General features: G+C 34.4%; 3 protein-coding genes across 3 annotated transcripts; all 3 read left to right on the forward strand.

Annotated features, from left to right (window-relative positions):
- Window positions 1-4,958: 4,958 nt before the first annotated feature.
- MONOS_17413 (uncharacterized protein) lies at window positions 4,959-7,147 on the forward strand (the record flags this gene model as incomplete). The annotated part of the gene is made up of 5 exons (XM_067870332.1): window positions 4,959-5,065; window positions 5,348-5,475; window positions 5,617-5,789; window positions 6,065-6,438; window positions 6,814-7,147. The coding sequence occupies 5 exons, from the start codon at window positions 4,959-4,961 to the stop codon at window positions 7,145-7,147; spliced, it is 1,116 nt and encodes a 371-aa protein (XP_067729442.1).
- Window positions 7,148-7,267: 120 nt separating this feature from the next.
- On the forward strand, window positions 7,268-7,696 carry MONOS_17414 (uncharacterized protein; the record flags this gene model as incomplete). The annotated part of the gene is made up of 1 exon (XM_067870333.1): window positions 7,268-7,696. The coding sequence occupies one exon, from the start codon at window positions 7,268-7,270 to the stop codon at window positions 7,694-7,696; it is 429 nt and encodes a 142-aa protein (XP_067729443.1).
- Window positions 7,697-11,242: 3,546 nt separating this feature from the next.
- On the forward strand, window positions 11,243-11,924 carry MONOS_16739 (uncharacterized protein; the record flags this gene model as incomplete). The annotated part of the gene is made up of 3 exons (XM_067869616.1): window positions 11,243-11,408; window positions 11,512-11,731; window positions 11,831-11,924. 3 exons carry the CDS (start codon window positions 11,243-11,245, stop codon window positions 11,922-11,924), a joined length of 480 nt encoding a protein of 159 aa, XP_067729444.1.
- Between the last annotated feature and the right edge of the window lie 4,278 nt (window positions 11,925-16,202).

Below are 16,202 nucleotides of genomic sequence, written 5' to 3' on the forward strand. Positions count from 1 at the left end.
AATGAATCTCTGGAAGAACCTGTTTCAAACATAATATCAAATTCACGAGTTCCGATGAACTGCTGTTCGATTAGCTCTGTGTGTCTTTGGTTTTGGATCTATCTCAAGCAGCTCCATCTTCCGCTCATCTCCTGTTGAGAAGATGAAAACTCTTATGCAACAAATGAAGCTCATATAAAAAAGACATTATAACAGCCATGACGAAAATTGTTGGGAAAATTAAAAATAACAAATCGAAAGGAAAAGGAAGAATACGAAGATGATGCTTGCGAAGATTATTGGCAATTCAATTGTAATACTTTCATATTAAATTACAAAGGCAATTATCATCAACTGAACGAAATATTTGAAAATTGATTTATCTTATATTTTTTCAAAAAATTTATTAATTGAAAAGATCATGGCGTTTTGGCATTTCAAATTTTTGCTCAAAACATCATTATATTAAACTATCAGCTCATTAAGCATAGAATATGCGACTTTCAATGTTGACCAAAATGCACAAATAATTTGGTTTTTTAAGATCATTAATTTTGAATATTCTATTTAATTTTTTTTTTTTGTTTTTTTTTTTTTTTTTTATTTATTTTTAATTATTTAATAATTAACTTTTTGTTATTTTTATCGAATGATTCAAATGAATTTCTCTTTTTTCTATTTCTTTTTTTTTTTTATTAATTTTTGTTACAAAAACTGAAGTGAGAAAAACAAGCATTAGCAATAAATTTGAAGTGTGAAATATGTCACATGACTTTTTATAAAAAGAAAGTGAAGGTTTCCAATTTTCTTGTGACATTAAAATCCAGTATTCCTCCCATTTGTCTGGAATTATTTCTGACACGCTATTATCATTGCACTCCAAAAAATTGAAGAATATGACGGTCTATTCACATCCTTTTTGACAATCGCAATAAAATGACCTTGCTCGTATATAGCTGTTGGAGTGAATTATGCAACCAACCAAATCATAAACGATAGATCGCTCAATATCCTTCAAAATCAGATCCCTTTCTTCCTTGAACTTAAATGGGTTTTTATTTCCATGTCATTCGGTCCCGGTCCCTTTACAACAAACACAATCGATTTTGGAGGTGCGACAACCCTGAAAGATTCATTGACATTATGATTAATTGTAAGAATATCTGGAAATGATACAAAACGCACGAAAGGAATACAGGGTTTGTCCGTTTCACACCTATTACACCTTCGATTTCGTTGTTCTGTGATAAGATTAATGTTTGTTAGTAATTTTAACAGGCCTCCGATAATGTCAGATCCATTTATTGTGAAATAATACCTCGTTTCACGATTCGAGACTAAGAAATTTTCACAATGAGTGCATTCACGAACGTTTTGGCTGTTGATTGAAAACATATGATAGATTTTATTCTTTTTATCCGACAACATATCCAACATTTTGTCAAAAACATCAGTCAGTTTTTGTGCCACATTTCTTGGTCCAATTTTCAATTCGTAAAAGTTCCATATAACTGTTCCATTCCAAACTTTGCTGTTCTTTTTTGACTTCCGGAGCATTTCGAATAATTGAATGAACTCTGCTTGTTCATCGTTCATCATTGCAACTTGATTGCTGTTAATGTCAAGTGCAGCGAAACATTGACAAACAGAAGATAATGAACAGACACTTCCTGTGTTCACAAGCCCTCTTTTCGACTCCAATTGTTGCAACACACATGAACGTGATTTCTCTTCGTTTTCATCATCCCGTTTGAGTGTATATGAAAAAGGTTTTAATAGTTCGTTTGAATCTTTCTTTCTTTTTTCAATATTTTCTTCAGCTTCAAAATGAAAATTATTAAGATAATCAACTATTCTATCAATTGAAGAAGATGGAGAAATTGTCTTTTCTATTGGGACAGTTGGTGGTTGTGAGAAAGATGATTGTTCTGGAGCAAATGATGGAGAATTCTGCAGAGAGGACAAAGAAAAATTATGATATGCGTAAGATGTTGAATTTTTCGCGTTTAAAAACAGCAGTGATGATTGTGGTGAGTTTCCTGAAGGTGATGAAGAATTTGAATCAAAAGGAGAAGATGCTGTGAATGCTTCTGAAGTTGGGGAAGAAGAGAACGCAAAAAGCGATTCTTGAATAACTGTTTGAGAGGTTCTTGTGGATTTTTCATTTTGGAATGGAGTCTTCATAGAACATTCTGATGAAATGAACCGTCTTCAGTTGCTGAAAAGGGAGAGGAGGGAGGGGGAGGGAGGGAGGGAGATGAGGGAGATGAGGGAGATGAGGAAGAGGAAGAGGAAGAGGAAGAGGAAGAGAGGAAGAGGAAGAGGAAGAGGAAGAGGAAGAGGAAGAGGAAGAAGATGAGAAGAAGTGAGGCGGTTCAGAAGAAGAAGAGAAAAAGATGAAGAAATAAGATCTTTTGTGTGGATGGTAAAGTTTGGTGAAGTTGCAATGAAGAAGAGGAAGGTGAAGGGGAACAAGAAGAGGAGGAGGAGGATACAGAAGAAGATGATGAAGGAATAAATGAATAATTAGGAATAGAATTAAAAGAAGGAGGAGGAGAAGAAGAAGAAGAGGAAGAAAAGGATAATGAGGAAGAGGAAGAGGAAGATGATGATAACAGAGGCAAAGGAGGAAGTGCAGAAGTTGATGATGCTTGGATAGAAGTTGAAGTTGAAACATCTTCTGCAGCGGGGTGATGAGGAAGGAGACAGAGAAGAAGGCTGAGCTGAAGTTGTTGTTGCTGAGGAAGCTGATGCAAAAGGAGAGGATGAGGAGGAAGTAGAATTGATCTCATTTTTCAATGAAGAAGTGTTCGCATGAGAATGATATGATACATTGGAAAGATCACTTTCAGAGTTGATATTGCTCACGTTAGGCGGAGGAAATGAGCGATCAACTGAAGCAGATAATGATGAGGAGAAGATAAGTGGTGTTCCAAGTGAAGAAGAAGAGGAAGAAGATAAAAAGGACAAGATGAAGAGGAAGTGGAAGAAGATGAATTGCGTTCAAGGGATGCATTGAAAGGGGATGAAGATGGGGAGAAGAGACATCGGGTACGGAAATGATGGGGAAAGAGGAGATGTTGGTGAAGGAGTTGGGTGAGGAAGAAGAAGAGGAGCAATGCAATGAAGAAGATAACAATGGCTGAGAAGGATTTGAAGCCGAAGAGTTATTATCATTTGATGATGACGGAAACTTTGACATCATTGATTGATCAGTATTATTCTTCAATTGTGGCAATGTTGAATGAATGAATGAAGAACTCGAAGTGAATGAAGAAAATGAGCTTGTTGATGTATTTCCCAGTGGAGATGCAACTGATGAGACTGGAACAGAAAAAGAAGGAATCGAAATATTTTTGGAAGCAATATTTTCAGGCAATTTGTTGCGTTTTTTCTCTGTTAGAGAAGGCTCATGAAAAAGTGATGAAGTGGATGGTAAAGGAAGAGAAGCACTTGATGAAGAATGAGCTAAAGATGAAGAAATTTTTCTGAAGAAAAAGGAACGAATGAGGATAAAGGAAATGTGTTGAAAGGAGAGTCAGGTGAGATGGAAGGCGGAGATGAGAAAGGAGAAGGAAATGAAGTCAACGATGAAGAAGAAGACTGAACATGAAGAGGGTTAAATGAAAATGCTTCTTTTCTTTTATCTTCTTCGTCATATCTCCTGCTCGATGATGTGTCGCTTTCTTCATCAAAACTGAGCAAGAATTCCTTACTGAAATTTTCATTTATTTCACTTCTTCTGAATGTATTTTCTTTCGGAAGCAGTTTTTCTTTGTTGAATCCAATTAGCATCATCATATAAGGATATTTCTATATTGTATCCGTATTCATTTCGTAATTCCTTTTGTGTATAATTTTCTGTTAATGCAATAATCATCTTATTCTTGATGGGAGCAGAAGCATCATTGAACGCAAACTTCAATTCTTTCACAAGACACGTGAGAGGTGCTTCAAAGAAGGTTTCGAAAGAAAGATAAATTTATAAATTAGGAAAAAATGTTAGCACAAAGAAAAATGATGAAAAAAATTTAGAATGATTACAATAAAAAAAACAAACAAAGAGGTGATTTCATGTAATCAAAACAAAGCAATTTGCCTAAATCGTTTTCATTCACGAACTTCGTAAACACAAGCAAGGCTCTATCGTATGGCATATTACGAAGCAATTCTTCGATGCTGTCAACGTCTGCTTTAATTGACTTCCTGCTCATTCCATGATGTTTTCTTCCAGAATTGAACATAGAAAAATATCTTTTCTTCAATTTTATCAGCAAGAAATAAATATTGATTGAAGATAGTTAAAAATAATGAAAACACAAAATTATAAAATTTCAAATAATGAATTCAGTGCTGTTCTTAACCTCTTTCACAAAGATGAATAGAAAATGAAAACAGGAAAAATGTTTTTAAGTGATTTTTGATCAGAAATATACAAATAACTTGTGCATTTTGCGCGATCCAAAAACTTTATTTTCCTATTCTAATTTGTATTTTTGATCAAGTTGTGCTGAACAAAACAAAACAATTCATGCCCAAATTGCCATGATCTTTGAAAATAACAAAAAATTTCCAAACATGAATATTCGTTATTTATTCTTTATTATTAATGAAAAAAAAATAAAACTTGCACACTCAGACTAAAATTTGAAGTTCAAACTGATTTAAACATTCATATCTTGAAATTGTGTCATTTTGGAAACTTTCATTCGGAAAAGTTCTTGAAGAAGTTGATAAAGAACTGACTGAAAGAATCGCAAACATTTGAACAAGAATTGGGGCTTGAAACTGCTGAGCAAATCAATGCAAAATTCGAAGACGATATTGTGAATATTTTTTTGTCAGAACTGATAAACAAGAAATGTCATTATTCAAGGTTAAAAAACAGGAGAACAGAAGAAGTTCAAATCAGAATAAACGATACAAATATTTCTCTCATCAGTGATCCTCATTCGGATGCGTTGAACAGAATATTTTCAATGATATCTGGAGAAACAACACTTGAGACATTGGAAATGGAAGGATTCCGCCTTGCAGAAAAGGAAAATGCATCATCAGCCACAACACTTCCTGGAAAGACAAACCTGTTTGCTCCGCTGTAGTATTCAACAAACAACATACTGCAAAACGACAAGATGGGGGCTGATGCAGACAACTCTGAACATTCCGAGAAAATTGGCAATGCCGAACATGAAAAAATGCCTCCACATATCTGGAATTAGTTATCAAGAAGCCGTGCTTTTCTGAAGAAAACGATATAAGTTGTGGATTCGCGGAGCGTCACATAATTTGTGGAAGAGCTCAACCGACGTTTTATTTTTTCGATCTTCTGTTCAAATCCAATCCTGTTTAAGTGTGTGACGAGCAGAGTTGGCGGTGCGCTCATCCACTCATCATCGTTACCTGCCCAATTTGCACGTTTCACACAACTGCGTCGCTATTTCTTAAACAGGGAGAAGGAAGTGATGGTAAGCTACATTCACACCATTCATCTGGGTTTAATGGTGGGGCAGGATGGAATGATGAAAGAAGGGAAATATCAGTATTTGTAAAGCAGTCACGTCAAAGATTATCAATTCGGCTGGGAGGCTCAAAACTCCTGCAATTCTTTCCTTTTAAAAATCATTTTATATTCAGTGGATGAGACATGCCTCATCAACGCAAACAACAGAAAAGCTTTCTTTGATTGGCTCTCCTCCGAACAGCACATCTCTGTCGCTGAGTACACCACCAAATCCATTGGAGCATATTTCCCATCATCAGATTTCGCACAAGAACCAGTTTTCCTTCTCTCAAAACAGACAATCAACGTTTGCCTCGCTCTTTTCTGACCAATACGTCATCGAAACAGGCTATGCACCATCAACTTGAGCATTTTCGTTTACGACTTTTGCTTTTTACACTGTCATTCAGTCTGCAGCTCCAATGTTTTTTCAGTCGACTGGACAGCAGATACCATTTCACCGATCGGCTTCTCTTTCTGTGTTTTTTTCATTAACAACATCACGAAGCACAACAGCCTCGTTTTTCGCCAGTCCTTTGGGCATTCTCGAAACGGCTCCTTCTCTATCCGTGCATGTGGCAGGTTCAACCACAGATCGTTTTCATCTGTCAGCTCGCATCAGCCTGTTCGTGCATTGACACACGAGCAGAATACTATTTTCTTTTAAAGAACAAGCAGCTCAAGTTTGACGTGGTGGAGTTACGAGTAACACCCGATCCAACATCTCCTCTTCAGTCCGTTCCAGATGACCAGCCATATGTGTGCAGCTTTTGCGAAATGCGGTTTGTGTTAGTTGTGTCGCTTCCAACACACATCCACCAGGCATACTCGAAGATGGACATGACGGAGCTGATAAAGCAGCTTTTCGAAGCGGAGAGAGAGTATCTGCTCAGAGGAATAAAGAAGATAACAATGTTGGAGAAGTTGCTGCACATTGTTTTGCACATCTTCAGTTCGTATGAACTGTCTACGCTGAAGTCAACAGAAAACATCCATTCTCAACAAGTGATCTAACAACAGCAAAGACAACAACAACAATTCAGTTCATTTGGAGCAAGCGCATCTGCGTCACAGCCTTATTCCCTCGATTTGCTGACTGAGAAGAAGATTCCATTTTGTTTCAGAGGAGATGCGAAGAAGCGTTAAGGAGATGAAATTAGCCTAATCGAATTCAACAGAATGGGCGGTGGTCTTTCACATTCTGGTGGCTCAACGTCTTCAATTGCAACAGTCTCATCAGGGTCAATAACAGTTTTTTCAACCAACACGTACACCTCTGCCTTTGTTGACTCTGTTTCCTCATCTTCAACTTCTGAGCTCTAAAACTATAGATATTCTCCATTATCTACTGAATCTTCTCTGCCTTCCTCAATTATGACATTCATGCAACCTTCTTCTTTATCATATTCAACTTCTTCTATGAGTGAATATGGACCAGTGTCACACAACAGCATTTTCCGCTCAATCGGAGCAATTTCGCGGAAAGTGCTTTCACTCGACAAGATTTCAATGGGAATTGCGCGATCAGGTTCTGTTCTGATCCAACCGCCACCCGAGCCGCTGATTGCAAACCTTGTCACTTTATTTTATACGTCGTTAGTCAGCTCGTCAGTTGTGCTTTCGTTCACCTCTGTCATTCTTGAGTTCTTTGTTCAGCTTTTGTAGTGGCGGACCGCCTTTGCGAATCGACTTGATGCTGAACTTTGTTATCTGATAATAATAATTGTTGAATCGCTGACTTAGACGATTCAAAGCGTGGATGTTTCATCGGAAAAAATCGATAAAATGCGTAGACTTTCATCTGAGTTTTCAGACTTTCTCGGCAGAAGAATCGATTTTCAGATAAAGTTTAATGATGTGAACGAAGAGATCACTCAGCTTGTGAAATATCGACCAGAAGGCAACGAGAAGATTTTGTCACTTCTGAATGAGTCGACGGAATCGGACAGCGCTTTGGAGAAGACTCATGCAGAATTTTTGGTAGAGCTGGAAACGAAGAAGAGTCAGCTTGTGGAATATCTCTTGCACAACCAAGAGGAATTTGTGTCCGGTCTATCAGTTTTGGTGGAAGGTGCGTCTTCGGCTCTTGCTCTGCTGAATGATCCAGAGAGAGACACAGATATGCAGACAGAGACTGCCCAGCGTTATTTTGACCATGTGAAGGAGAAGAAAGCAAAGCAGCGGGAGCTCAACAGGGATGAGGTGCTTTTGTGATGAAATTGAAAACTTTTCGACAATTGAACGATTTGGATGGGGAATCACATTATGAACGAAACCTGTTTGTTCTCATTGATGATAAATGAAGGTTTGCAACGAAAAAATGAGATGATCCTGTTGTGAAAAAAAAAACTTGTCAGAGGAGAAAGAGCCTAAAAACAATCTTCTCATCATCAAGCAATAATTAAATGCAAACTATTAATGTCCATCACAGTGTGCTCTTTTTGAAAAGTTATTTATTCTCGATGAGCCTGAATTATCAAATTGATTCTCAAGACTCTTTTGTCGTAAATATTTCTCTCTCCACCCCTCCTTCCTATTAAAAAAAAATTTAAAAACAAAAAAAATTTTTTTGAGTGATATTAAAATATCTGTTTTTAATAATATAATTGAACTTTTTGAAAGAAAATTCCAATACCATCATCATTTTACCAAATCTTTCTTCAGATATTAAGATATTGGTAATAATTTTTTTTAGATTATTTGTTTTATTTTGTCATAAAGTTTTCAATAAGAAAGGCTAGCTTTCATTTTTTTAAGATGCAATGGTAAATACCACATTAATCAAGAAATTTCATTTCATTTCCAATAAAAATGCAAGTGGAATCTATTTCAAAATAGGAGTGAAGTGAAGAAAATGTGAACAAAAATTGTCATATAAAAATATCGTTTTTAATCGAAAAATATTTTTGCACGATATTATGCCAATTAAGAGACCAATATCAATAAACTGAATATATTTTCATAATTGTACTTGTTAAAGAAACGATTGTCACAATATGTTTTAGAATTATTCTCAAAAACAAAAACACATCATTTAACATATTCTAACAAATAACATTTTAATGAATATTATCAATAAAAATCTCTATTAACAAAATCAAAATTTGAAGATATGAAAACAAAGTTTTTTTAGAAATTCTTCAACAACCCATTTTTGATTATTCTCAATGTGAGTTGTTCATAAGTTTAAGATTTTGGAATGAAGTTCACAACTGAAGAGTTATTTTGATATTTCGTTTACACAATTATAAAAGTTTTCAAATGCTAATGCGAAAAAATGCTATCCGGATTTTTATTAACAACTTTTTTAAATTACATTGTTTAACAAAATTTTCTGCAAGATTTTTCGAAAGAATAATTTTGAAAACGTGTGGATTGATTTTTTTATTGTCATGATTAACATTGATTTTTTGTGAATAAAGAAAGATTATCCAAAAGTTTTCTTTATTTACATCATCTTTTTCAGATTTGTTTCAATATTTCATAGTGAACAAACTGTCATTTGTTGTGCTATCCTACACAACTTCAACAGTCCTGACACTTCTCTTTATGCATTCAACGCTTCTTTTAACTATCAAACACGATTTTTATCAAATTGTCTTGTAAAATATAATGGATCTGAATCTCACAGAGAGAAATTAAGTAGATTATCCTTTTCTGATTTGAATAGAAATCTCTTCGAATGGTGCGAATGGAACGATTCAACTGGTGGTAGTGATCATAGTGGTGCACTTTATGTTTCTTGTACAAATGCCAATCTCACAATCATTTCTTTTAATTCAATAATTGGTTAACCGAAGATCATGGAGGAGCGTTGTGCTGAAATTGTTTGTTGAATATTGATATGATAAAATCCAATATTTCAAATTATTTGCTGCTCATGGAGGAGCAGTCCATACTACAAATCCACAGCAAAATTCTGCTTATTACCATTCAGAAAACAAAGTCGAAAATTGTTCTATCACAAATTGGTGTGGAACTGGTTTGTATTTTTATATTGGTGCTTTTCCATCAAACAGTCAATTCCTGTTAACAAAATGCCAGTATATTTCAAATTCTGGTGGTAATTCTGCTGGTTCTCTCACATTTCCAAGTCCACCAGGAAACGATCCAAATCAATTTTTTGTTTATGAGTACAAATTCATAAACAACAAATTGACAAGTTCAACATCAACTCTTGGTGGGGCAGGTATTTATTTGTACGTCACTTATTCCTGGATGAGCGGAAATAAATTCATCACATTCTGTTTCTTTGATGGCAACGCTGCAGCCAATGGCAGAGGGAATGATGTGTTCTTCAGTGGCAGCAGCATTACTCAATCTCCATTCGAGAATTGTGGTTCAACAACACCAACTAAAAGAGTGTGGAATGCAGGAACTGCAGATAGCGATGTGTACAATGGCTGGCTCCCCCTCATCTCCCAGAACAAAATAGTCTCAAATGGTGGAAGTGATGTCGATGCCTGTGGCAGACACCAACATGCCCCATGTGCCACCATCGAGCATGCCCTCACCAGCTTCATTTCCCTCCTGCATGACGCCTTCCTCACATTTCTCACCTCAACGTTTGTTCCTCTTCAAACACCAACCTTCCGTTCCACAAATGCGAAAATCACAGTAAACGGAAAAATTACTCAATTGCAACCAGTGCAACAAAATGACAACATTTTCAATCATCATGTTAATTTATTTCTTATCCATCATCGCACATAACCTCTTCACTCAAACGAAAAAAATGTATTATATGTTCAGTATTTAATTATTAAAGATATTTTCATAAATATTTTATGTTATATTTAAATGATTGAACAATTTTACACATGAAATACAACAGACATTTTTTTCATAACTTAAAAAACCAAATTCAATGCATTTGTTATTCATCAATAAAACGACAACCTGCAGACGCTAGCATTTTTATGTTGTTTTTGTTTTTTATCAATTCGTTTCCAGCTGTTATATTAATTCGTTTGATAAAGATAAAAAAACCTTTTTCACAAATAACTTTTCTCTCAAATAATTAATTTATTACCAAACAGAATTTTTGAGAATAAAATTAACATCAACATATGCTAATAATTTTTTTCATGTGCAATTAATTAACATTATAAATTGAAAATTAAAATTGAATAAAATTTAATATTTTCTTAATTTCAAATATGTCGAAAGATCATGGCGTTGTGGGCATTTCATTTTTTTTGCTCGAAACAACATAAAATGATATTTAACAACTATCTGGTGTTGAAAAGTCCTCCTCCACTTTTGCCCAAAACGCACAAATAATTTGGTTAACTTATGATCAAGAATTTTGAATGTTTTAAAATATATTAATAAGATCATGGGCGTTTTGGTCATTTTATTTTTTTGCTTAAAACAGCATAAAATGATATTTTCAGCTTGTAAAGTACAGAAAAAGTGACTTTCAATGTTGACCAAAATGCACAAATAATTTGGTTTTATTATGATCATTAATTTTGGGAATGTGATATTTGTTTGAATATTATTCATTTAATTTGTGAATATTATTGCTTTAATAATGCTTACAAGTCATCAGATAATAGTTTTGTAATTTTTATCGTTCAATATGAGGTTAAAAAAAATTCTGAAACATATATTTCTTATTTGAGCAAAAATATTGATATTTGGTTTTGTTTATCGAAATTTCTATGTTGAAAATACAATTAAAACAATAAATGCAGAGCTGTGAAATTTTTATTAATTGATAATAATTCCATAATAAATTTGAAAAAAATCACAAATATGTCATTTTCTAAACAAGAGTCAACTCTAAATTCACGGTGCAACGTTCTATGGAAAGAAATACAACGCATCGGTGGAGATGACGTTGATTCATTGCTCGTCTATTTGTTTTACAACTACAGAAAATCATCTGCAGTTATCAATGATTTACTGAAATCCTTGAATGGTTTCGACTTCAAAATTTTTTGATTGATAATAACTTATATTTTTCTCTTGCAATATTGATTTTTAATCTATATTTGTTTTTTTGTTATTTAAAAAAAACTCAGAATACTACGAAATACTTCTTAAAGATCTCTCAGTTGTGTACAAGCACGCACAATTGCACACGCAAACGATGATCCTTCAAGCACTAACGCGCAATGCATCATTATCTGAACTTCTGGACTATGGATTTGACATCACTGAAGGAAAGTATAATTATGCAAAACAAACTCTCACAAAAAACCAAGGATTTTTAATACCGGCACAATTGCCTCACACACCATCGTGTAAAAGTGGTTTGTATTGTATTTTTCTATAATTTCATTTTTAACTGTCTTTTTGTTTATTCATTTATTTAACTTTTTTGAGGTCTTAATGAACAAGATTGGGAAAAGGGCAACAATTGGATGTTGGCCCATTCCACAGAGGCATCAACTTCACTGCAATCAGCCAAGAAAAAACCAAAAAAAGTTCCTGATTACGCACAGTTCATTGAGGAATCTGCATGGGATAATATTATCATTACAGAAAAAAATAATTCTCACAATATACAATCTTCTCCATCAGAAAAATTATGCCAACAAAATAAAAAATCAAATATTATATCAGGAAAAAAATCTTCTCCATCTCATGCAGTTAACGATCCTATTAACACTCCACTTCGAGCTGAAAGATGGACTACAAAAATCAAACAAAATAATACACTTCATTACCGTCGAACTTCTCCATCACCAATACCATTACATAAACTAGTTAAACAAAAATCACCCTTTTCATCATCTTCTTCTTCCTCTCCTTCTTCTTCTTCTTCTTCTTCTTCCTCCTCCTCCTCCTCATCATCATCATCATCATCATCATCATCTTCTTCTTCTTCTTCTTCTTCTTCTTCTTCTTCTTCTTCTTCTTCTTCTTCTTCTTCTTCTTCTTCTTCTTCTTCTTCTTCTTCTTCTTCTTCTTCTTCTTCTTCTTCTTCTTCTTCTTCTTCATCTTCATCATCATCATCTTCATCATCATCTTCATCTTCATCTTCTTCCTCTTCCTCTTCTTCCTTTTCGATCAAAGTGAAAAGAAAAGATACAATCAATACTTCTCCAGAAGACAAAGCAACTTCATCTTTTTGCAACGAAAATATGTGGGTTAGCGGCCAACTTATGGAATATGTCACCTCACCCACTCTTATTCCTCCTCATACATTCCAAAATCTAGTCTCATCTTTCACAAAAGAGAGCAACATTTCAACACAACAACAAAAGTCACAGTTTATCACAAGAGATAATTCAACAAATATTGATTCATTTATTTCTTCTTCATCCAAATCAACGGCTAATGTTTTAAAATTCACACCAAATACTCCAATAAAAACAGTAAAAGGGTTAGCAAATCTTGGAAACACATGTTACTTGGCATCTCTTCTGCAATGCTGGTCCTCGATCTGCAGTTCAAAACCAACGATCTTCACAAAAACACATTCAAATAAGACATTATCTTCTCGAATGATGAGTATTTGCAATCAAATCCTCAAAGATGGAACAAAAGTGCATTCATGGATCCCATCAGTTGTTAGCAAATGGGAAGACTTTTGCGGATATGGAAGCAAACAGCAGCAGAATGTTTCAGAAGCTTTCGAAAATCTTCATAAATTGTTTGAAAAAGACGGATTATTAAAACAAGATAGTTTCAATCCAGTTATAATTTCACATATGAAATGCGTGAAATGTCAAAAACTCACATCACATATCGACAACATCAACAATAGCATAATCATCAATTCTTCATCTACTCACAATGGTTTATCTTCTTTGTTTTCAACTGAAATACTGGATGGAAAAAATAGTGTATATTGTGAAGAGTGCAAAGAAAAATGCTGTACTGCTTGTTGGGAGGAAATGATTTCATTTCCAGAAGTACTAGCCCTCTCCCATGAATGTGCTGATTCTGCTAGTTCTCCACCTTCTCGAACACTTCTTATCGAGACTGATATGTCGAATAAACGTTCATTTTGCAAAGGATTTGCAAATGAAAATAAAACTTCATTTCACAACAAAAATAAAGAAACAACATTCTATCACTTAATTGGACAAATCCTTCATAAACAGTTTGATAATAGCAACGGTCATTACATAGCCGTTGTGGAAAGAAATAAAGGAATGAAAAAGATGTGGATCACCTGTAACGATGATGATATTGATGCATTTGACAGTGATAAATGGTCAAAGTCATGGAAAGATCTCTTTTCTCAGGGCTATATTCCTTCTTTATCATTCTACATGAAAGAGAAATCACAATCAACTCAACCAAGTGTCCAATTTGGTGGTTCCTCTTCTTCATCTTCCTCTTCACAATCCAAAAATATCAACAATTCGTCCACAGAAACAACTCCCCCGTCATCGTTCATCACACCACTGCATTGTTCAACTTCCATTCCTCAATTAACTTCATCAATCAGAACTGACTATGGATTAGAAGCACTTAAAGAAAAAAGAAAGAAAACGGGCATCTTTTCTCCCAACGAAAAGAGATTAATCTTCAAGCCAAAGACGAAATTATGGAAAGAGTTTTCTGAAGAAACAAACATCAAAGTTTCTCTTTCTCACTTCTACAAACTCACCACCAATTTCTCCAAAGCGAAAAGACGAACGGATCTCTGCGGTATGTGTGAGAAGTTGAACTATCTGGAAAACAAATTGAAGTCATCGCAAAACAAAAATGGACTGTCTGAAGCAGAGTTTCATACACTTAAATTACTTCGACAACATCGTCTTGTTGCAGAAATGCAACGAAAACATTATCAATCAACTGTTGATAATCTGAAAGAGGGAGAAGCAGTCTTCGTCTTCGACTTCAAAGAGAAATGGAAACTCCCTATCAGAAAAAATCAACTTCAACAAGAATTCTTTAATTACCAACAAGTTTCTCAATTCACAATCATCTCTCTTCAAAAAATTAATAATCAACAAATAAAAAGAACTTTCAACTTCTTCTCCGACTGCCTCTCAAATGATCACAGATTTGTTATTGAGTGTCTAGAATCTGTGATCAAAAGACACTTCTTCTCAGACACTCACACTTTTAAGTTCTTCTGCGATTCGGGTCCACACAACCGAAATCGCTTCCTCCTTCACTTCATTCTCTCCAAACAATCCAAACTTCTCAAAAAGAAAAACACCCAACTCAATTTCTTCGCTGAACACCATGGAAAAAATATTTGTGATAGTGAATTTGGTGCGTTAGTGAATGCAATCGACAACAATCTTTCGACTGAACACATCACCACACTTCATGACTTAATCAACTTCTTCGAAAGCAATATGAATGTTTCGACATCTGTTTCATCATCATCACAATTTAATGTTTTTGAATCATCCTCATCAAACAACTCCCCATCGTCATCATCTATCAAGGAGTGTGTGCATGAGAGGTACTTTGAAGAGTATGTACCATCTCAGCAAATTTCATGGCCTTCACTGTCAGTCCCTCACATGAAGGACTACTTATACTTTGAGCGCAAGGGCTCATTTGTCTGCGCATCTGCTGTTGGATATCTTCCTCAACGCTCTCTGGTTGCACTCGAATCTTCAACAATGAAAGAAAAGGTTCAACGGACAAGGAAGTCATTTCACTCTGATATCACATCATCTAACTCTTCTCTTCTTTCTCAATCTTCTCAAGATCTTCTTTCAAGAAGATTTGATCTTCTTCTTGACTCTTCATCTTTAAATGAATCTCAAAATTGTATTAATGGTGTTCCTTTTTAAGAAACTAGTTGTTGTGTATGCTCAGCTGGCACTCTATCGGAAGGGTGCTGGACATGACTGTTCGTATTAGATATTGCAGCCTTCGGGCTGCTTTATCCGGACCTGGATACGACGAACAGCCTCCCAGGTGCACAACAGTTAGAATCCGATTGTTTTCTTGTGCTTTTTGTCCCGATAATGTCCCTATTTTCACTTTATTATAGTCCCGAATGCAAATTATAAACCTGAATAAATAGAGATTCATTTTTTGATGGGTGTTGTGAAGAGTTTCAATGATTTTTGAATTTGATTTTAGGAAAGGAGAATAGCTGAGAGTGTGAAGTGATGTTTAATCACTGTGTCTGCCTTTTTTCTCTGTTGAATTGATCTTTTTGAGTTTGGACAAGAGAAATATCAGAAAGTGTGGAGTGAGAAAAAAACAAAAGATAAACATTCAAGTTTGTTTTTGGACTTAAAGTATTTGTAATCTTTTTTGTATGGAATTGACTATGACACCATGTATTTGTTGAAATAGTTATGCTTTTTATTGAATCTTTTATTGTTCATGCAAATTGGTATGTAATTGACAATTGGGGAATGTTTTAATGATGATGTGGTAAAAATATTTTTTTTAGAAAGTGATGCAACAAGAAAAGAAACTTATTTGTTGTTTTCTATTTTCAAGATGATTAATATAATGAAGTGTTAATGTTATTTATGTGTTATTTTGTTTTATGATTGTTATCAAATTAGCAATGTATTTATTTTTCTGTTTTTCTTATCACTGAATATTCATCAACTGTTGTTGAAACTCAACAATGAAGATATTGATATCAAAACAGTTATAAATTGAATAGAAGAATAATAATAAGCATTTTCATTCAAAAATAAAACATTTTTTTAAGAGACAAAAATTTCTATGATATTTTTCTGATATGAGGTGTTAATTCAATGAAATATGAAAAAATTAATTTTCACCTCATTTGAACTAACAAAATTTAATCACGATTTTCTGATGACTT

The sequence above is a fragment of the Monocercomonoides exilis genome, assembly GCF_001643675.1.
Source record: "Monocercomonoides exilis strain PA203 chromosome Unknown scaffold16-1735695, whole genome shotgun sequence".
Taxonomy (NCBI): Eukaryota; Preaxostyla; order Oxymonadida; family Polymastigidae; genus Monocercomonoides; species Monocercomonoides exilis.